The sequence below is a fragment of the Peromyscus eremicus genome, chromosome 9 (assembly GCF_949786415.1).
Source record: "Peromyscus eremicus chromosome 9, PerEre_H2_v1, whole genome shotgun sequence".
Classification (NCBI taxonomy): domain Eukaryota; kingdom Metazoa; phylum Chordata; class Mammalia; order Rodentia; family Cricetidae; genus Peromyscus; species Peromyscus eremicus.
The window spans coordinates 62,476,646-62,499,543 of NC_081425.1; the positions used below are offsets into that span (position 1 = coordinate 62,476,646).

The window sequence follows — 22,898 nt, forward strand, 5'->3', positions numbered from 1 at the left end:
ATAACTCAGTTGATTTTCCTATTTCGGTCTGTCCTGGTGTACCAGCTCCTTGGTACTTCCCCCTCCCTCCCTCTGTACCACTAAGTTCCGTCCTTCCCCTAAGAATGTCCCCAGCCTGTCCATTTGTCCCCATCACCACTGCCCCCTCCTCCCACAAGACACCACGATGTCATTGCCTCTAACATGGTTCCCTGTTCCTAGTCTTCTTCCTCCATGTTCTGTTTCTACAGTGAATCCAGAACATTCTTTTAACAATGCGAATCAAATTATACACCTCCCCTTGTTCAAACCCTTCACTGACTCCCAATTATATTTACAACAAAATCCTTCTCATGGCAAACAGCTGGATCCAGCCCGGTCACCTCATGGGCTTCGTGGTAAGGCAGTATCTGTCCACACTGATCATCTGGCTCCTCACATTCCCAGAAGTCATTCCCATATAGGACCTTTGGTCATGCTGTTTTCCAGACTCTTTTCCCATACTCTCACATCATTTGGGGAGTTGCTCTCAAATACTAATGAAGGCCTAAGCACACTCTCTATTTTTGGTAATGACACCAAAATATTTTCCCTCATTTTACTATTCAAGACAATACCATCAACTTCATCATTTATATTCCATTTTCCATTCCCTTATCCCAAATATTGAAACACCTTAAGATGAGGGGCCTTCTTCACTGTGCGTCAAACTACCTCACAGAACTCAGGCTTAAAAGCACATTTTGAATGAATAAAGAAGGGAAGCTCAGCCAGGTGGTGGTGGCGCACACCTTTAATCCCAGCACTCAGGAGGCAGAGGCAGGGAGATCTCTGTGAGTTCGAGGCCAGCCTGGGCTACAGAGTGAGTTCCAGGAAAGGCACCAAAGTTCCACAGAGAAACCCTGTCTTAAAAAAAGAGAGAGACAGAGAGAGAGACAGAGAGAGAGAGAGAGAGAGAGAGAGAGAGAGAGAGAGAGAGAGAGAGGCTCTGTGTTACCTCAGCACTTACCAGACAGAATCTGAGCCTCTAGGCCTTTTGAGTGACCTCTAGGTCCAACACCAATGACCATTTTTCTTTCTCCTGTCTGCCTGTGTGAAGGAGCCAAATGCCAGTCCTTTGTGGTCACTGTATGCCTTCCCTGTTGCTGGTCCTCCATCTCAACTCCCTCTCTTCATTTGCTGTCTTTTAATATCAAAACGCAAACTTTTCTTCATGGTCCACGTCCAGTCATTTATGATGTACATTGAATTTGTCCCCAGCAAGAAGTAACCACAGTATCTGGGCCATCATCATGTGTTTGCCCAGTGCTGTGCAGCTGTGCAGAGTGTGTGTGTGTGTGTGTGTGTGTGTGTGTGTGTGTGTGTGTGTATGTGTGTCTTCTTTTTTGTACTAAAATATAAGATGCCAGAGAAGCAAGTGTTACACACACACACACACACACATACACACACACACACACACACACACACACACACACTGGTCTTAGAATTGTCCCTACTTCGCCACAGCTGGACATAAAGCCTTGTTTGGGAAGCATGCTGGGTGACCAGGCAGCCCAGCTAACAGTGTTCTTCATGCAGCAGAGTCTAGGGGAGAAACTGAGCAAGCTTTTTCCCGCTATCTGAACCTAACTGAAGTCAAACCGAAAAGCCTTGCAATCAGAGAAGACTCTTGACGTTCATGGCCAACCCCTAAAGGAAGAGATACTTGGTAAAAAAAAATCCAGAGTGGCAACAGAGCTAGAGAGCTGAGAGTGGGGAACTGTAATAAATGCATCCTCAGTCCCGGGGCCTGCTGGGACTTGACTCCCCCTGAGGTGAGAAAAGGCACTGCTGGGGTGTATTGGTTCAGCCAGCTGAGATGGAACACCAGAGAATGTTCTGCAGAGGGATTCCCTGTGCCTGTTTTGTCACAGCCTCCCACAAGAAAGAAACCTTTTCATCACCACGGCTGTCCCCTCCTTGCAAAGGAAAATAAACAGGAAAATTTCCCTTCAGGTTGCCTCTGAACATCAGCTAGGGCTGCTCAAGGGAGCGCTCAAGCCGAAGACTTGCACCTTGTGATCCTTGGCATCAAAGGCTGCAGGTTTTCTTTCCACTAATTTTAATATACTAGGGAGCCTTGGGAGGCTTAATTAAAACTGCAGAGGAGCCAAGGTAAGCGCAGAGAGGAACTGTTTTGATGCTGCGGAAAACCCAAGCAAACAGAATCTGGATTATTTAATTAGGTATGCGTATGGGATTTGTCTTGGGTGTTTTGATTGCTCAAAGCCTGCTGGGGAAGTCAGCCATGAGTTTAGACCTGAAAGGAGCCATAGTTAATATCCCCCAAATCACTTTCCTCCTTCTTGTTCAGGGTCACAAGGCTCGGCCTGGTTGGGAGTTCTGCGTGGTCTTCTCCTCACACTTTTACACGGGGTCGGCTTGCTCCAGGGTGCCAGCAGGCCAGCTTGGTAGCTCACTTTTCTGACTAGGTTGGTAGTCATGTTCCTGGATTCTTCTCCTTTTCTGTGATCTTTGTTGTAATAAGACACAAGGTTGCCGAGAGGTAGAGTAACAGGGTTCAAAGATGGACCACTCCTGGTCTGTCTGGCCTTCTGTGTGTCACCGAAACTCTCTGTTTCTACTGTCCGGTTCCATCAGCTGCAAAATAGAGATCAGAACTAAAGATATTGTACCAACAACTAAAGATATTGTACCGACATCCTAAGGTTTCCTGGCTAATTCAGATTTTTAAAAATTCACATTGTGTGCCTGACTAGAGGAGTGTTCCCTGTGACCAACCACCCCACTGCATACTCCATCCCTGTCACCTACAGCCAATGGGTCTGGGAGACAAAGATGGCTGGGAGGTCTGTGTGTATGATTTGCCTTCCTAGAGACATAAGTGACTTGGCTTCAAGGCCACCCACAAGCTCAGTTTAAGGCAGCCACACAAAGAGACCACAGTCAGTAGAGTTATCTCCACAAGCCTGGCATATCCACCAGGCAGCTTCTGTGACTTGACTCCTGCTGTGGAGAAGGAATTCAGAGTCAGATCTCTGAGAGCTGATTGCCAGCATCACAGCTCTATCTGCAGAGGCTGAGGCATCTGGCTAATTGGAGGCACACTGTCAGCTCATCATAGGTTTCTGGCCCATCAGCTCAAACAGACCATGGCAGGTGTTGAACCTGACTTTGATCTGCTGGAAGCCAGAAGAGGAAGCTCACTCTGATGGCAAGCTGAGAATCCTAACAAAAGTACTTAGTGAAAGTTGCTGCCCAAGTGCCGGCCCTGACTACCTTCCCACATGCTTAGACCCCAACGAAGGAGACCACATGGAAGGTCTGTACATAGGAACAGCCTCCCTGGACAAAACTCCCCAACAAGTGCTAGCTTCTAAGGACACTGGATCCTAAAAATGTGTGCCTCCCTTTAGGAGGTTGTCACATGGAAGAGATGAAATCAGCAAGTAAACATGACATCAAGTATTGTGAGGCACAAGGGTCCCCCACTTGGTAATACCGAGCACTGGAGACTCAGAGCTTAAAAGAGATCTTGCAACACTGAGTTCCAGCAGAGAAAGGGTGGGCATGCCAATCAAGTGCAGAGGAAGATTTTTATAATCCTGAATGCAGGTCCCTCCCTCCTACTGCTCATTGGCTGAGTCCTGGGGGGGGGGGGGTGTTTACATTCTTACAGATCATCTGCTACTATGTCTATTTTTCATCGAAGACTATGTATATGTTTATCTCTATAGATTTTGTGATGGTGTTGTTTGCTTGTTTTGTTTTATTGAGTTGTTGTTGAGACAGGTCTCACTATGTAAATCAAGCTGGCCTTGAACTCAGAGATGTCCTCCTGCCTCTGCCTCCTGAGTGCTGGGATTTAAAATGTGCACCACTAGGCCCAGAAGTCTCTATGTCTTACATCCTACTTATTTTAGATCTTTTCAAGCACATGAACTTTATCATATCTGCAGGTTGTTAGGCAAGCTTGGCTAGTTTGGATGGAGGTAGCTATAGTAGCGAGGACCAGCAGGGTCCCAGAATCTCCTGTTTGTCTGTAGTTGGACCTAAGCTGATTTAAAACATGAAAGTAGAACATTTTTATTTCTTACAAATATTAGAAAATAACAGGTCCCAATGGTAAGAGCAGACTCTGAAACTGTTGGGCCTGAACCCTGTGATGGTATTCTCAGCCCTGGACAGCACGGTGACCATAGGAAGATTATTCTGGCCTCTCTGAACAAAACTGACCTCATCAATCAGTAGAGGAACTATCTTCATAGGGTCATCTGTGTGCACCAAAGGAGGGAAGGGGTACAACTAGCATGGTGCCTGCATATTGTCTTTCCTTTTATAAAAATTATTTGCTTACTTTATTTTATGTGTAAGTGTTTTGACTGTATGCAAGTATGTGCATGACATGCATACCTGGTGCCCAGGGAGGCCAGAAAAGGGTATTGGAACTGGAGTTATGAGTGATTGTGAACCACCAAATGAGGTTCTGGAAGACCTGGGTCCTCTGCAAGAGCAACAAGTGTACATAACCTTTAAGTCATCTCTCCATCCCCAGACATGTTTTCTTTGTTCAACAAATGGTAGCTATAGAATTGTTACCACCTTAGAGCAGTGGTTCTCAGCCTTCCTAATACTGTGACCCTTTGATTATGGTTCCTCATGTTGTGACCTGTAGGCAGAGTTTTCCTGTCCCACAGCCACTCTCAAATAATCACTTAGAGGCTTAATATTAATTACAAATGCTTGGCCGATATCTCAGGCTTGTTACTAGCTAACTCTTACATTTAAATTAGCCCATATTTCTTATCTATGCTTTGCCACATGGCTAATGGCTTGTTACCTCATTTTCTACATGTCCTGCTTCCTCAGCAGCTGGCTGGCATCTCCTCTGATACTGCCCTTCTTCTTCCCCTCATTCTCCTAGTTTGGTTGCCCTGCCTATAATTCCTGCCTGGCTACTGGCCAGTCAGCTTTTTATTAAACCAATCCGAGTAACAAATCTTTACAGTGTACAAAAGGATTTTCCACAGCAGTGACCCTCAGCCATGATTTTTTTTCATTGCTACTTTATAACTGTAATTTTGCAACTACTACTATGAATCTACATTATGAATAGTGTAAATATTTTTAGAGGTAGAGGGCTGTAAAGGGGGTCACGACCCACATGTTGAGAACCACTACCTTAGAGGAACTCAGGGGAAGGAGCATGTATTCGGCCCAAAGCTGAGCAGATGAGATTGAAGCTGAATCTTGAATAAGACATATTCTCAAAGATGGAGCAGACAGAGCACTGTCCACTTAGAGAACAGGATGGCAATGGCAGGCTGGGGTTGGGGAGAGGCAGGGCCAGCCAGGATCTCAAGAAATTCAGATAGTTCTGCATGAATAGAATATAGGCTGTGGTGTTTGAGGCCTAGGGGTAGGGCCCTGAATGGTCAGGGCTGTACTATAAATGACCTAGACAGTATTCTAGGGAGTTCAGTTTTGCTGTATTTTGTAAGATTATACTAAAAGCTCCAGCTCTTGTTGTGTGTGTAAGTTACTGTCTGCTTGACTTCCACCGTGTCCGATTCCATGGCCTCGGTGTACTGGTGGGTAAACTTGGGCATGTGGGGATTAAGTTGCTTAATCATTGATGTCACCACATAGAGTCACAATAGGCTTGGCTAGTGTCTGTCTGCAGGACATATTGTCTCCTTCCTTGTGTCATCTATAACCTTATTGCCTCGTTTTTTAAAATTTCATCTCCATTGTTATCACATTCACCTGGAACAAAATAATTAAAAGAAACTCTCCACTGATCTCAACTTTTGAGTGTGTTCCCTTCCCCAGCAGGCTGTGGCCTGGGAGAAGTAGAGAGGAGACTCGCTATCCAAGTTCCTGATACTGAGTCTTTGTTACCTTGAGCTGTATTATGTATTACTCCCCCACATAAGTCAATCACCATGTTATAAACTGCATGAGACACTTGGTGGAGGTCAAAGGAATGGGTCTCATGAAAATTCCCATGTCGCCAGAGTTTAAACCCATGTCAAATGTACCGTCCTCCCCCGAAAGATGAGAAACGTATGATGCCATTGTCCTGGAAATCTGGAGTGTGTGATGTCACCATATACACAGTTCTAGAACCTGAACTGTTGTTAGTTCCACCCAGTGGGCTGCTCTGGGCACATTTGCTCTGGAAGAGCTCTAAGCAGGTGCCTCCCCTATGATGCTTTAAACCAGAGTCGAGCATATTCAGCTGAAAACAGGTCCGGCTGACGTGAGCATACTCGCTCTTCTGACAGTCGGTTCTGGCTGAGTCCCATGTTGGCCAGCACTGAACATAGGGCAGATGTTGGGGATTATTGGGAAGGATTTGGAGAGGCCGTAGGCTGTAGCATCTGTGGAAGTAATTCATTGTCGAGAAGCAGACAGGCCCTGCCGAAGCTCCAGTGAGAAGTTTGAGGAAGCAAGCCTTGGTGGGCCTAAGACCCTGAGCTCAGAACAAATGTTTCCTGGTGCTCTTCAGCTGAAAAACACTAGCAAGGCAGGGTTTTCAAGGCAAGCTGAACAGAGAAGAGGAAAAGTTCCCAGCTGCACACATTTCGATTTAGTCCGAATCTATGAATGAACTAGCAGGACCTTGGTACCAAAGCCTTAGAGAAGCATCCACTGGTTTCCATGGAAACTCTTAGGAAGAGTTTGCAGAGCATCGGGAAGTTCATCCCTCTAAGCTAAGCCCAAGCTTCCCCGCTGTGCCCTTTCTTCCTTGATGCCCTGGGTTTCCTTATCCAGTGGCTCCACTCATGGCGTTGCCCACCCCACCAGCAGAGCCTCACAAGGCTCTAACTGTGAAGGGCGAGCAGAGCTGGGCCACTCTGATCCGTGGTCCACTTGCAGACTGCAGTAGTGTTCAGTAGGCGGCTGGCCAGAGGATTCATGTGTGCTCAAGTGTTTCCATGTAGTCAGTCTGATTTTCTTCTGAGACAGTCAGTCCCATGTAGCCCAGGCTGCCCTTGAATATGCTGTGTAGCCAAGGCTGACCTTGAACTCCTGATCCTTTGGCCTCTACCTCTTAAATACTGTGCACCACCATACCGGGATCATTTTCATATTTATTTTTACTTTAAAAATATTCATTTACTTATCTGTTGCTGTGTTAGGGATGGATCCCAGGGCTTTGCTTCGAAGCTAGGCAAGTGTTCTACAACTGCATCCACCCCCAGCCGTGGACTGCTGACTTAGTGAACCCTAGACATCGGACTTCTTTCTCATAGCAGCCCAAATATATTGGTAACTATATTTCAGTGTGTGCTGCAACTTGAAAAGCCAGATTGCTTGCCAAGTATTTAAATGAAGACTCTTGAAGAAATAAATTCAGAAAGCATCTTCGGATTTCTCCCCCAGTGGCGTTCGTTGCTGATTTATTTACAGTGCTCCGAAGGCTTGGTAGAATGAACAGCGGTGAGGGGCAATGCCCAGCCGGGCTCCTCAGGGTCATTTTCTCCAGGTGTAGTTGATATGCCTTTTTCTAGAGTGAATGTGGAGACGTTTCTGCTAAGCAGAAATCAGGTTGTTAATAAGGAGAACGGTATAACCGACAATAGATCATTAAGACATTTTGAATGAAAAACAGATTAAAGTCAACATAAAATTATACAACCTTCGTATTGAGCACCCTTGTGAGTAAAGGATATAAAAGTACGAGAGAAAGCAAAACGCTCCTTTGCAGTCAATACTCCACAACTCAGAATCTCAAGCGCGTCATCTCTCGGGACCATTTGTTTCCCATTCAGTACAGTGACATTTCCAAGAGCAGGTCAGGAAGAAGAGGATGGCTATGACCTTGCACTCTCCTACAGTCACTGGCTCTCCTACAGCCCAGGTGGCCACGAACTTGCCATGTAGTGGAGGATGACCCTGAACTTGAGTTCCTCTACCTCTCTGGGGCCGGGCTTATAGGCAAACCCAGGGCTTGAGCTAGCTAAATTTTTAATTTACATTTTCAATGAATATAAAATTCACTTCATGGACAGTACACTAAAGTGAGGGATGTCAAATGTACTAGTAGAGTTCATTCATTCGGCTCACTGGGAGTTTTGGGGTTTTGGGTTTTTTTTTTAAACAGCAATTCAATGTAATTTCCTTGGTTCTGGTTTTGAAAACTGCAGGAAAATGCAAGTTGCGTCTTGTTTCTCGTTTCTCGGAAAACACCAAGCTTCCAAAAGTAGTGGAGAAACAGGAGACGGTTTCATCAAAGCCTAAGAAATACTTGGGTGGGAGACCACAGACATAGAAGGGTCTGGAGGTTTATGAAGAGCATATGACAGCAAGTGTGATTTTCATATTAACTCAGCTTTAAGACGGGGAGGTGCCGCAAACAGCGGGCTCTCCCCAGAAGGGTCCCTGCACCGTGCTCACGTTGGACTGTATCTGAGAATTTCGAAACGAGGGAAGATATATGGAAAAGAGAAATTGAAGTAGATTGGAGAGGGAAACGTAGCAAATGTGTTTCCATTAGGCTGCGATGAGAAACAAGGAGGTCTGTTTCATGTAAATTTTCCGGAGTGACCTGGTGAAGAAAGTCAAAAGTACATTAATTAAATTTGCAGAGCCAGAGGAGGTGAAGCCCCAGGAGACTAGATGTAAAATATACAGATGGGCTGAGAGAGATGAGAGGAAGTGAGCAAACTTTCAGAACACGATATTCCACTTGGAAACAGGCAGGCTAATGCAGCAGGGAATACCAGCCCAGAGACAGAGCGCTGCCTCAGAGAGAAAGCCAGTTACATACTGAGTCTGAAAAACTGCACAGACCAAAGCCAGGAAATTGTAAAGTTATGGATCCCGCAGTAACTATAAATTAATTCCTTTGCATATGTGTAGTATTTCATATCACTGCCTGGTGTTAACTTTCACACCTAAACATACATGTGCATGTGTTTGGCGAGAGTCACAGTTGTGATGGGAGCGAAGGTGTGAACAGGGATGGATTGCCTGCTGCAGTGCTGGGTCACTGAGGAGCCTCAGAGCCCAGCTGCTCTGCAGGTTGCAACAGAACGAGCCTGGGAGTGGACTTGGGTTGAGTCACAGTGCTCAGCAAAGGCGCTAGAAGGCTCGCCCGTTTCCTGGTAACTTCAGAGAAGTCAACACTGTCAAAGAAAGGATGTCTGTAACTCACCCCAGAGACCCCACTGGATTTAAGTGCATCCTTACCCCTGGGTTTCCCTTTCTCTGGCAAGGCTCCGGTGGACCACTGTGTCCTAACTAATAGGACCTCATTACTGGCAATCAAATCGTGTTTTCTTTTGAATGCATCCAAACCATAGATCTGGGTGTTTCTTATACTTTTTGTTGGCCTTTGCCACTGACCTTCAGCCAACTTCTAATGGTATCTATTCTAGCGTATCTCTCTTCAGACCCATGGCTGTAGGAGCCCGAACTCTCCTCCTGAGTCACATTTGGACCAGCTCGTTTCCACTCGGTGGCCTTCCCTCCGCGAAGCACTGATTTCTCACTCTCCTCTCCGACTGTTGCTACGTCATGGAGATTTTCCTGTGTAGGCCATTCATCTATTAGCATGTCTGCGTAACCGTCAGACCTCCTCAGTGCCTGTAACGTTCCCCTCCTCAGCTCCCTCACCGTCCCTAGGAAGGCCCCTCCTCTGTGAGCCAGTTTCCTTAAAGCTGATTCCCCTTGACCTCTGGCCCGCGTGGCCTCAGCCTTCCACTCCCCTCAATGCTCCCTTTCCTCGCTGTCCTCAGGCAGTTTCTACACTTTATAGTCCACGAGCAGGCTCTGACCATTCTCCCCACCACCGCCATCTTTATCTCCCTTCTTCTGTCATTAGGACACTGTTCTTACCCTTGCCTTCTGGTTTCCTACAATCCCCTCCAAGCACATGCATGGGCTTCAGGCATCCACTGAGGGTGGAGCAGGACCCTCCCTCATACATGGGAGCAGCTGGGCTCATTTCCCGTTCTCGTGGTTACCTTCAGCAGTCTCAACGTGTTCGTCTTCTCTAAACATCCCATTCCCACCTCTAGGTTCTCTCCAGAGCCGGGACCTTCTGACTTCTCTCTAACAGACAGTGGCGGGGCCTCACAGCCTTGGTCCCACCTCCCCTGTGCTCCTGCGGGGCTCCACACTCCCCTCTGATGCCTTCCTGCTAGTTCTAGCTCCAGCTCATGCCCAGCTGCTGAAGAGGTCCCCTCTTTGGCATAGCTCTTATCCTCACTTGAATGGCTCTCATAGCTGGTGCCCCCAATTCATAGTCCCCGTTCAAAGTGAACCCCATCCAATTTCTCCTCTCTGGACTCATGACTCTGCTCTGGCCTAGCAGAGCCCTGCTCCCTGACAATGACCAGGTTCTTCTTTAGGACAAGCATTATTCCTTGGGTCCCCATGAGCCCTGGCAGCAGGACCTGTTCAGCTGGACCTTGTTGTCTGCGGCCAAGAGGCACTTCTTGAGCTCAGTATCTCAAGGTCTTGGGTGTGCTTAGTGGTAGAGCATTTTGTCTGGTCAGCACCAAACCCTGGGTTCCATCTGAACCTGGATTCCAGCTTTAGTACCACACACACACACACACACACACACACACACACACACACACACACAAGCAAACAAAAACCATCTCTCATGCTGGACCTCAGCACCACTGGGCCAACCACTGAGATCCAAGAATGAAATTTACCCAAATTGTGGCAAATTCAACACAAAAAGACAAAATCCACAGAATAAAGTATCCTGTGCATTCAAATATGATCATGCCACTTATGCAAATCTGTCTGAAGCTGACTAAAACGTTAGCTACATTTGCCCATGTTGTCACCCCCCACCCCAGCATGCTCACCCACTTGATGACAGGAATGTTCTCCTTAGTCCATTATCGACTGTGTTCATACATCAATCCTCTGTGTACAAATCTGTGAAAATACAATGTACAATATTACTTGGCAGAGATTTGAGATTTTATATAGGAAGAGATTATATTATAAATTCCCTTCTTGTGATGTGTGTGTGTGTGTGTGTGTGTGTGTGTGTGTGTGTGAGAGAGAGAGAGAGAGAGAGAGAGAGAGAGAGAGAGAGAGAGAGAGAGAGAGAAAGCTTCTTCTTTGTGTATCCCCTGCATCTGCAGGAAGGCCACATAAAAACCGTTGTGGTGCACTACTTGCTACACTGAGAAGAGCAAGACCTTGTCCCCCAGGGGATCCAAGATGGCCCTCCATGCCTGTGTGGCTGGGTTCGTCTCTGGAGAGACTTTAGCAGAATCCTAATGTCTCCACTATAGTTGTGACTGAGCTGTCAAGACTGTTGACCCGAGGCGCGTTCTTCTTGTCCGATTACTGTCCTTTTATAAAAATGGTGCTTGTGGACACCCTCTGGGGATGGTTTGAAAGTAAGATGTCATTTTCTTCGTGGTGATCAGTTTGAGTAGTGAGCCACGAAAGCCAGGCAGTCACAGTCGACAGCCTGTCCAGCCAGCAGCCCCGAGCAGGAGCCGACAGCTTTGCTGTTCAGAGCAAAGACACACAGCTGCCTGCTCAGAACACACAGCTGTCAGAACAGACCCCCTCGCCCCCCCCCAGAAACAGCCCAGCCTCTCCAACCACCATCTTGAGAGGCTACATTCCAGGGACCACAGAGAAGGGCAGCTCAGCATGTTGGTAACGTCGGACTGGGATTTCTGGAAAGTGGAAGCTGGGTTGTACATGTGTAAAAATTGGCAGTCGGTCACAATGCGAGCTGTGCAGATGCCCGCCGACGGTAAGAGGGGCATATGGGCTCGGCACGGAGTAGACGGCGGGCGCAGCTGCTGTCTGTGAGTGTGGATGGGGCTCTGAAGCCAATGGTAGGACAGGCAGCCGCTCTAGAACCCCACATGCCTGCGTTCACATCCTGGCTCGGCCCAGTGACCTCGGACAAGCCACTCAGCTGCTGTGCTGCTGCGCCTTGGTTGCTTCCTCTGTGAAACAGGAGCAATTAGTGTCTCCCTTGCGGGGGGGGATCCCCTTCCTTTCTGGGGAACTTAAAAGTAATATATGCAGGAGAGGCCAGGAAAGGGGTTTGATGGAAGAGGCGGAGACCAAGACCCTCCTCTCAAGGGTACCCAGGGCCAGTGACCTCACTGATGGAAAGAGAGAAGGAGGAGGAAATGAAGGTTTGTTTTAGACAATATACAGGTATATTACTTGGGGATATCCCTATTGGGAGTTTAGAGTTTTTACAGGACGTGCTGGCAAATCTTGTGCACCCAATAGGGTGGCTATGTGACAGATGAATGTGTGCTAGGGTCTATCAGATGTGTGCCAAAGCCTGTGAGGAAGCCACGAGGCAGGCATGTGTGTCTCCTCTGAGGAACGAGGGTGCCACATCGTGAACACTCAGACACTGCTGTCAGAGGGAAGGCTGGCTGTCACCGAGACACGTCCTTCCATGATAGAAAGCAGTGAACTTGCAAAGCAAGAAGCAGGCTGTAGAGGTGGCTGGGGCGGGGGTCAAGGCACTTGCCACCAAGTCTGGCAACCTGATCTCTATCCTCAGAACACACATAGTACAAGGAGAGAAGTGACCCCCATAAGGTGCCCTGTGTCCTCCACGTGTGCACTGTGACACACACACACACACACACACACACACACACACACACACACACGCCGCACCCACGCGTGTAAACAAGTCAATAAATTGAAAAGCAGGAAGTCCTGGTTTAGGTTCTCAATCTAGTTCTCAGGACGGTAGAGACTTCCCAGTCCTTCATCCATAACCACACATTCTTTATCACCAGTCAGTCTTCTTCCGGGGGAAACTTTTCATTAAAAAGAAAGAAGAAAGGAGAGAGAGAAAGGTGCTGGTGGGGGAGGGAAAGGGGGAGGGAGAGAGGGAGGGAGAGAGAAAGAAAAGGAGAGAAGAAAGAAAGAAAGAAAGAAAGAAAGAAAGAAAGAAAGAAAGAAAGAGAAAGGGAAAGAAGGAAGGAAGAAAGGAATGAAAGAGAAGGAATGAAAGAAAGAAAAAAGAAAAGAGAGAGAGAAGAAAGGCAGGCAGACTTTGGTTTAGAATGAGGCGGGAGGGAGGGAGGGGGAGACAAAGAAGGAGAGAGAGAGAAATACACAGGAGGAATCCCGAGGGGCTGCAGGCTGCTGCTAAATTTCAGTTGCAGTTGTCAGGGCTTAAGAAAACACTGGAGAAAATGTCTCATCGAGGGGTCCCTGGATTGTTCTGCTCTGGGCAGGCAACTGAGGGGTGGATGGCCGCCAGCTGGCAGGGACTCAGACACCAGGTACCTGCGCCAGCCACTGAGCTCATTTGCTCCAGAGAAGTCATTTTACAGGCAGAGCTGTCTCAAGATTAGCACGTTGCTGCTGCGGAGTGCAGACGTTTGGGAGAGGAGGGGCAGTACAGGGTCGGAGAAAGCAGCAGTAGGTGCTTATTTGCGAAGGGCTAGCCCCAGGGCCTTCCTGGTTCTGGGGAAATGGAATGCCTGGGAGTCAAAACAGCCAAGTGAATGCTAGGCACTTTGGCCCTGTGAGGAGGGCACTGTGCTGTCTTGGTTTGAGGGAGAAGAGCTATGCCACCAAGAAGCTAACTGACCAGAGTCAGTGGGGTTTCTGAAGCTGCTGAGTACAGAGGTCTGGCTCCCCACCTCCAGCACTCAGCTACTGAGACCCACGCTCCAAGCCCCACTACAGCCCTCCTGGCACCTTCCTCTCACTACTAGTGAGAGCCCAGTGGCCTTGTCTCCGAGGGGACGTCTCCTGTTGAGCATCCTACTCACAGAGCATAGCTCTGAGATATTGAATAAGAAGCAAACCAAGAAATACCACCAGATGCCAAGACAAGAAACGACCTTGATTCTCAGCATCCACCAAGAAAAGCCCAAGTCTCAGGAAGAGCCTAGAATAAAGAAAAGGATTAAGACCTTCCACATCCACCCACGAGTGTGTGTCTCCTGTTTGTTACCACCGTGAGCCTCCTGTTCTGGCCGGCCGACAAGCCACCTGAAGTTCAAGCTCCTTTCAAACGCTGGCATTCATTCCTGGCTCTGAGTCCTCCTTACCTCGAACTTGCCACAGGGATGGAGGCCTCTAATAGTGGAAGACAGAGGGCACATGTCTAGAAGGCCCGTCATTGATGTCATGGCCCTGATTCTCAAAAGGTCATCTCAAGCCCCTCGTGTTAAGTAAAACGGTCCTTGTAGTGCGAAACGGTCTGCTTCCCGAACCTGTAGTTGAGACTGAAGATGCCCGAAGGACTGATGATGGGGGCTGTTCGCCGGGATAAAATACCTCACATGTAGGGTGTTGGTGCGTTTTAAGATGCTGTCAGTTACGTGGTTTCCAGTGCCATGTCTTTCTTCATTCCAACAAAAAAGCGGAGGCTGGGAGGTGGCCCTTCCCAGCATCATTCCTGTCAAGCCACAGATTGCAGCGTGTCTTCAATACCTGGACGCCGGCACGGAAGGTGGGGGCAGAATCTGTCACCATCAGAGGTGATGCTTGCTGTCTTGGGCTTGGCTCCTGTCTGTCAGGAAGCCTGGTGTCTCCAGCTCGGAAATCTATGGAATTCCTGTTCCACCCCACTCACTCCTTAACCTCAGCTGAGGCTCTGGAATAGTTTGCACATTTCCTTCTTCCTGTGCTGGGAATCCAGGAGGCATCACCTGCAGCCTTTCTGATGCCCAGTCACGGGGGCGAGGGGAGGGGTGCGTTTTCATGAGCAAATCTCCCCTTTCTCCTCCTTTTCTTTTTGAATACAAAGGTGTTGCCTAACATCCCTCCCCAAGGGACAGCCTTGGTGGTGTCTTCAGAGGTAAGTAGTATCCGGCATGGCTCAGCAAGGAGTTTGTCTTGGTCAATTAAAACCAGGCTTCTGGTGGACAGCAGCACCCGTGAGCAGTGCTGATCCTTGGGTATAGAGAGCTCCGAGATTTTTGTTTGGGTCACTATTGCTGTTAACACTGCTTCCTGTCACCAATGAGCAACTTGCAGGTAATGGAGTGTAGGAACTTGATAGCATGCAGCTCCATGGGTACACCCACCTGAGAACTGCAGGGTCTGACCCGTCAGCACCTCACAGAAGATCAGAGTCTTTTGAACCCCGTGAATTCCCGAATTTGACTCAGGAATCGTTGTGTGACGATCTTGACCACCTCTAGGATGTTGAAAGTGTGTTTCCAGTCATGGGTATAAAGCACCCAGTGAGGTCAGATAACCTGCATGGCATGGTGCCGGTCACACTTTCTCACTCATTTGAACCTCAGAGGAAGAAACTGAAGCACAGTCATTAAGAAATCAGTGGCAGAGCTGAGGGGGGTGGCAGTCTGTCCCTGTCTAGTGAGGCTCGAATGTTCATGGCACTCCCCAAATTCAGCTGTGGAAGTGCTCACTTCCGCTATGATGGGAATAAGAGACAGGGCCGTGAACAGGTAAGTTCGGTTAGAGCAGTCATGAAGTGGGTCCCTCAGGTAGCTTGTGCCTTCATAAGAGGGCCAGCCAGGAGCTCTCTGGAACTTTTTCTCTGTGCATACTGACAATAGAAGTCATACACACATGGACAGGGATTGTCTACAAGCCAAGTGTCTGCTAAGAGCCCTCCACCTCCAGTTCAGAGACTTCTGGCCTCAAGATCTACAGAGATGAATATCTATTGTTTTGCCACACAGCCTCTGGTGTTTGTGACAGTAACCCAAGAGGACTTGGTCCGTGCTCTTAAAGATTGTACAGTCTCTTGCTGGCGGTGGTGGTGCACACCTTTAATCCCAGCACTCAGGAGACAGAGGCAGGCGGATATCAATGAGTTCGAGGCCAGCCTGGTCTACAAAGCGAGTTCCAGGATAGCCAAAGCTACACAGAGAAGCCCTGTCTCAAAAAACCAAAAACCAAAACCAAACAAAAAACAAAACAAAAAAAACCTACAAAAGACTGTGCAATCTCATCCCCTCTCAGGAAAACTCACAGGCTTCCTGTCTCCCAGAAACACATGCCCATCTCTCTCTGGTCCTTTCAGATGTTCTTATTTGGCAGTGCATCCACCTAGTGCTTAATTAGATGCCTCAGTTTCCCTGCCTCTGTGGGCCAATCACCCGTGGGGAGTGTGGCTGGTATGTGGCTTGTGCCTCTGTTATTGAGGAACCCCAGCCTCCAGGGAATGGATATGAAGTAAGATTAGTACCGTCTCTTCCAGCCCTGGGCTCTCAGGAAGGAGAGCAGCTTCAGCTTTGCCAAACCACCTCACCCCCACCCCCTTCCACCCCCATCCCCACCCCCGACACAGTAGATCATGAACGGAGTGGGTGGGGCTTATCCTTGTCTGGGCTCAGAGGTCTGAGGGCCACGAGGCTACAGACTGTCTGCCCTCTGTTCATGGGTGCTTGTTTTCAGGTTGGACCTCATTATTCCAGAAGACCAGGATGTTGGACTGGTTGGCGTCTTGTTTCTTCAGGAATGTGTAAAACTTGCTGTGTCTGGGCAAGGCCTCTCTCCAGCTTTCCGTTAGCAACCTAGAAGTGAGGTTTGTTGGACTTGCCCGTGACTGTAAATAAACAACACTACGGTATCCTGCACATGCGAGGGCCCCCAGCAAGGTTCTGGGAGCCACAGGTGTGCCCCTGCCAGAGGAGTCACAGCTTGGTGAGGTTGGCTCACAGGAGAGATGGAGATCACAAGGATTCAGCAACCCTTGCTTCGATTCGTCATTCCTGAGGGTAGAAGCAGAGGCTCTGTGTTTTAAACTAGCCAACACAGTTTTAGCCTTGCCCTGTTCCCACCTGGGATGGGGAGCCATACATGTCAGCAGCAACTGTTTCTTGCCTTAATTCTCTGTGCTGCACCCCATGCCCTACAGTGTGAGAATTGTCGCATCTCTCTACAGTCAAATAAATTCAGTCCTTGGTATCTGTGTACGCTGATGCCCATACTTGGGGATCCAACCAACCAGGGTTAGGGAATATCTGGGGGGATAAAAGGAACCTTACTGAATCTACATGGACTTGTTCTCTTATCAGTATTCCTGAAATAATACGGCATGACATCCGTTCCCACAGTTCCGACACTGTATTCAGTGTCATAGTCACCTAGAGAAGACTGAAAGTCTACAAGGACATATGCAGGTTCTGTGCAGAACTGCCCTGTTATGTGTGACAAACTTGAGCACCCATGGATTTAGGTATCTCGGGGTCCCCAAGGATATGAAGGACTGTGGAAGAGGTTACTGGAAACCAAACAAATATAAATAACAGAGTAATTTAATGAAATCAGCCATTCATTCTCTAAAACAAGATCCCCAAGTGAAGAATGGAGAAATCACATGAACACGTGAAAAGAAAAAAATAGTTATGAACGTGCAGGATTTTAGATTCGATCTAGTAAGAAAACTGCTGTTCAGACCCTGTATGTTCTCACCAGCCTGGTGGTTGTCCCAGAGCTTAGCTGTCATCTTCAGTTCAAAACAAAAGCAGCCTGTGTTGTGTGTTGGAGGGGAAGAGGGCCTTGTTTGCATCAGGATTTTCTCTTCCAGCAGCATTTGCTTATTTATGTGTTGCTTGCTTGTTTATTTTCTGGTTTTCCGAGACACAGTCTTAGGTATTCCAACCCAGCCTGGAAATTCATATGTAGCCCTGGCTGACCTAGAACTCAAAGCAGGCCTCCTGCCTCAGCCTCCTGAGAACTGGGATTCACAGTAGGCATGAGTCACCACACCCTTATAAAAAAGCCAGCTTCCCTCTCTCCTGGAGCTTCCTCTTCTTTATCCCCAGGGGTGGTGACTGTTAGTGAGAGTAGTCCCACTCTGTGAATGATGTCATGGCTCCAGGGAGCCACTGGAGTGACAAAATGCCAGCCACCACAAGAATAAGGAGCAACTGGAGTGCTCACACACTGCTGGGTTTGCACAGACATTGGTGCACAAACCTCTGGACTTCCTGTAAGATGAATCACGGACTTCCTGAGTGACAGCATTCCCACTCCTAGGTGTTTCCCTGAAAGGAATGGAAACATGTCCATAAAACAAGACTGTGCAAAGCCCTGCACAGCAGCCTTCTTCCTAACAACAGACCAAAGTGGAAACAACCCAGATGTCCATCAACAGGAAAGCCAGTAAACAAAATGCAGTAGACCCACACAATGACTACTGGAGAGAGACAGAGAGAATGTGGGTGTGTCCCAGGTCCATGATACAGCATGGTTCAGTCTCGAAGGCCTTATGTTGAGTGAAGAAAGCCGGATGCCGGATCAAACAAACTCATACTCTAGAGTGTCATTTAGATGATGTTCTAGAATCAGCCAGACTGCTGTAATGCCATAAATCAGAACAGCCATTGTTTTGTGGGACAGAAATTGGCTGGAAAGGATAGACACAGGAGGGTCCTCTCCCAGCCATGTGTGCACAGCACACCCGCCTGTCAGGCAGGCCTCCTGAGGGCCACACAGCTCCCCTCTGTGTACGCTGTTGCACCCCCACCCTGGGCAGACAGACTGTCACCACCCTGCAGAAAACAGCCCACTCTAAAGCCGAATCCTTGAATTCCAGCACTCAGAAGACCGAGGCAGGAAACTGAGGCAGGGCTCAAGGCCAGCCTGGGCTAGAGAGTAACACCGTTTCAAAAAAACAAAACAAACAAGCACAAAGACAACACCAAAACCCACTCAAAGTAGAAAGGGAAGAGAATGCACTTAACCCTTCACACGCACATTCATAGACAACAGCTTTGGAGAGGCAAACCTCAAAAACAAGTGAAGCTTTTTTAGCCTTTGCCGTGAAATAATTTTCCAGGAATGGGGTGAGTGACGGGTAGAGAAGGTTACATGGGCCACAACCGAAGAGGACTCACATTCTACGCTAACCTTGCGTTGCTAGGCGGGATGGAGAGATCATTCTCCTCAGTGTTGCTGTTTTTATCACTTCCCACATTCTACAAAAATTCTTTTATTTAAAATGTGAAGCTGGTGCCTAGAGTTTCTGGTGGAAGCAGAAGTTACGCTCCTCTGGGGAGCCCTCTGTGTGAAGTCTTCCTACACAGTGGCACACAACAGCCTTCTCCATACCTACCACATCTTTCCAACTTTTCTGCGGCATGCCTTTACTGTCAGTTATGAAGGCTTTATATTCATAGCCCCTCGCTTTAAAGACCAGGGTGGTGCTAAACATCTGCATGAAGCCGTTGTTCCTTTGGGAGAGGCTTCAGATCTCAAAGGCGGGAGCCCATGTTCATGGCCCTCCTCTCCCTCAGCACCGAGGGCTCTCTTTGGGTTTCTGACTCTACCTGAGGTTCTGCACCATTGTTGTGGAATAACTAGACTCAGTGTACCTAGCAGATGTTTCTCTCATAACCGCAGAAGAGCCTGCTCCCATCCGTCCCATGAACCAAGCACCAGCCTGGCCATTCACATTAGCAGTGACGCCTTAGGCTCTGAAGACCAGTCAGTCTAGCCTCTGTCTAGGTTACCTGGGTGAAGAGTGGAAGATGACCTTGCTGTCATTGAACTAACACATGCTTTCTGTAGAAAAACAGGAAGTAGAGATAGACAAAGAGATATGAGGATACAACTTATTATTGCTGTCACCCAGATACAGTTTGATATGTCATTCCATGTGTTTTTCCTATTCACGTAAGCAGCTACATGTGTGGCAGGGTAGATCCCGTCCAGGCCGCCAGGGTGTAAGCCACTCCACTGACTTTGCATTCTGGAAAGTTTTTGTTTGGTTAGTTGGTTGGTTTTGTTTTCTTTTTGAGGCAGGGTCTTACTATGTAGCCCTTCCTAGTCTGGAACTCACTGTAGACCTGGCTGGCCTTGAACTCACAGAGATCAGCTGCCTCTGCTCCTGAGTGCTGAGATTAAGGGTGTACAGCACCATACCTGGCCTGCAAAGTTTATTAAAGGTGAGGCTATAGCACAACAGAACGAAAACACGACAACGGTGTGTGTTGATAGAGACTAACAGTGTGTATAATGCCTGATATGCAAAGGTGCAAGGACTTGTAGGTATGTGATTGGGGGAAGTATTCTTTCTCTTTTCCCTTCAATCAGTGACACCTGAAATCAGCTGGCAATGGCCAGAGAGTATCCGGGGAAATGTGTGTATGTATTTCCCCACATTGGGCACCACGAGAAAGAGAGTTTCCAGTTACTCTCTGAGACCTAGAAGCTCCATGGAGGAGGGGGAAGAGGGGGCACCGAGAGTTGTCAAGGAAGCGAAAAATGATCTTCAAGGGTGAGAATGGGTCTGAAGGGCCGAGGTTCCCGATGTCCTGTTTGATTTGGGGTCTCTTCCTCATGGATGGCATTTCAGTGAGAGGACGGGGGCACTGGGGTCCTAGTTGCTGGATCTGTTCTCCAGGTGGAAACAGGAACAACAGAGAAAGGCCTCATCGACACTTACTGACTCTTATGTGCTCCCAGATGCAGTATTTGGGGGTGATGGTCCCTGGGTTTCCTCATTGTGTCTGGGAAGACCACTTCAGGCTTGGGTTGAGGCTTGGGCCAGTTGGACTGCCTTCTCCACAGACCCCATGACAGGATCCCTGGGAGGGGGTCTTAGAACCCATTTGGTTAATTAGCCTTATAATGTGACATTTCTGGGTCGATACAGATATTACACTTAATATATCTTTCACTGCAGACTATAATCCATTCAGGAAGCCACCGTATTCCTTCTCATTTCTGTGCTAGTAGAGCGCTCTCATCAATATTCTCCTCTTGCCTCTTCTGCTTTCCTTTCTTGGGATGAATTCTTAGAAGGGTAACTGGTAGGAAAATATGCTCACACAATTTTAACACTTTTAAATGTCTCTTTTCAAAAGTATTGATACTCTCCATTTTGGGAAAAGTCCTCAAACTTCACTGTGGGTCAGAATAGCTGTCATGGATACCGAGAGCCACAAGCAGGGTCCTTTGATGGAGCTCAGATGTGGGCTTGGCCAGATGGGCTGTGTAGGTGCTCCTGACTAGGGATGCTCTTACTGAGGCCCTGCAGGTAGAGAAAGCCACAGGGCAGCCTGAGTTGATGCTCGGATGCCAGGCTGGGACCAGGATACATCCATGGGACAGGAGTTGCTCTGGGATCCCCCTGATCTCCACCCCTGCAGTCCCGGTGAGGTGGTAAGAGATGACGGTCCCAGTCTCTCTCCTCTTTTCCCCCTGCGAACCTCATCTCTGTGACCTTCACCTCTGTGACCCTCACCTCTGTGCAGTAGCAAAACCCGTCAATGAAATGGAAAGAAAACCCAGGGAGCAGCAGGACCCAGCCATCCTTTAACTCTGCTCCCTTCGCCCGACAGCTGCCCTGTGAAGCTGGCTTGCCAGTTCATCGGCCAACTCCATACTCCTGACCTTTGTTTACTCGAAACCAAAGCTTAAGGAGCCAGGACTCTCCAGTCCCCATTTCTGTTCAGAGCAAGCTGTCCCTGCTCTCTGCTTGTGTTGTCCCAAGTGTCTCTCTTACTACAGTTAGCTGTGGCTCTCCCCCTCACAGCGGCTGTCTCGCCAACCCAAAACTGTCCTGGGCTTAGCCTGCTGAGGGGAGCAAGGAAGTCCACCAAAAGCTGTGCTCTGTGCCATCTGTCCCCTTCCCGTCATCTCCCTCTGTCCCTCTCTGGCTGTCTTTTGACTTGTGGTGTTTGGGGTTGGTTGGTTGTGTTGCTGCTGCTGTTGTTAATTGAGGGAGGGGATGTTGACCCAGCATCTCACAGATAGCCAGGCTGGCCCTTGAACTGATTCTCTCGCCTGCATCTCTAGCTCCCTCTGTCTTCCTTACCTTGTCTTCTTAAGCCCAGTAGGCCGTGTACACCTGTGATCCCCGCCTGGGGACATTAAGACTGTAGGATCAGGAGTTGAAAGATGACCTGAGTTCCAGATCGGAGACCTGTCTCAAAAAAAAAAAAAAAGAAAAAGAAAAAGAAAAGAAAAGACAGAAAAATGGTAAAACTACAAATCAAGTCTAACAAAGAAGCTCTCCCTTAACTGCCATCCGTGCCCATGATAGACCCCACGTTTTCAGCTCCCTGAAGCCAGAGTCTCTGACATGAACATCTTCCACTTCCGAATGGAGGGAACCAATGACCTTTGTGCTGGTCAGCCATGGGATGCTGGACCCATGAAGAGCAGGAAAGGAAAGGGGGCCCCAGGAGGCAATTTATTCCACAGAAGGACAACGCCTCTAACATTTCTCTCTGTGGGGAATTAGAACAGCTTTCTGTTCAGGAGGGAGCTTGAAGTTCCAAGGCAGGGACAACAGCTCAAGTCAAACTGAAAGGATGGAGGTGAGGGCCAGCGGAGACCAGGTGAGCAGCCAGTCCCCTGTCCCCAGCCTCTCCCTGGATTTCAGACTTTCCATTATTTCCACATTGCCGGACGCTCTACATTGATTAAATCACATCCTACTGTTTGAAGGAGAACCTGTAACAGGCCTTGACTTGTGTTTCTTCCAGGCAACTATGGTCCTGAGCTCTGCATACTTCTGGCTGGGATTGTTCCTGGTTCCAACTGCCTGTTTGATTGAAGATGTGATGTGGAGAGCGTAAGTATATAGTGAAGTCCTTTTTCTAGGCTCTGTCCTCAAAGCTGTCTCAAAGCTGTGGGAATTAAGAAGAAACAGGACTCCTGACACTTGCCAAAGAGAGGGTTTTCTTGTTGTTGTTGAAGTTTGCCCTTCATTTTGATAGGAAAATGAGAGGAAAAAGAATACTGAGCAGAGGTCACATGACACTCAATAGGGGCATTGCCCTGTGTGTGACTGCAAGGCTGTTTCCAAACACAAATGCATTTCATCAGGTTTAGGAGACATGACCAGAGACTCATTTCGCATCTTCAAGCTGATGCCAAGCAATCACAGATAACACCTCCCTCGAAGCCCCAAGTATAGTAGAAAATCATATGCATGTAAGTCACTCCCGTGACAAAAGTGAAGGAAGCTTCGTTCTTCTAACCAACTCACAGTA

At 48.2% G+C, this 22,898-nt stretch overlaps 1 protein-coding gene and 1 long non-coding RNA gene across 2 annotated transcripts in view; one reads left to right on the top strand and one right to left on the bottom strand.

Annotated features, from left to right (window-relative positions):
- The window catches only part of Atp8a2 (ATPase phospholipid transporting 8A2), a 591,431-nt gene that overhangs the window by 517,997 nt on the left and 50,536 nt on the right, over positions 1-22,898 (top strand). Inside the window, 1 exon segment of the mRNA XM_059273541.1 lies at positions 22,389-22,477. Within this exon segment, the coding sequence (XP_059129524.1) occupies positions 22,389-22,477 (89 nt within the window).
- On the bottom strand, positions 2,173-5,985 carry LOC131919364 (uncharacterized). The gene is made up of 2 exons (XR_009381238.1): positions 5,884-5,985; positions 2,173-2,622 (listed from the first exon to the last, which is right to left on the bottom strand). It is a non-coding gene; the product is annotated as an uncharacterized LOC131919364 (long non-coding RNA).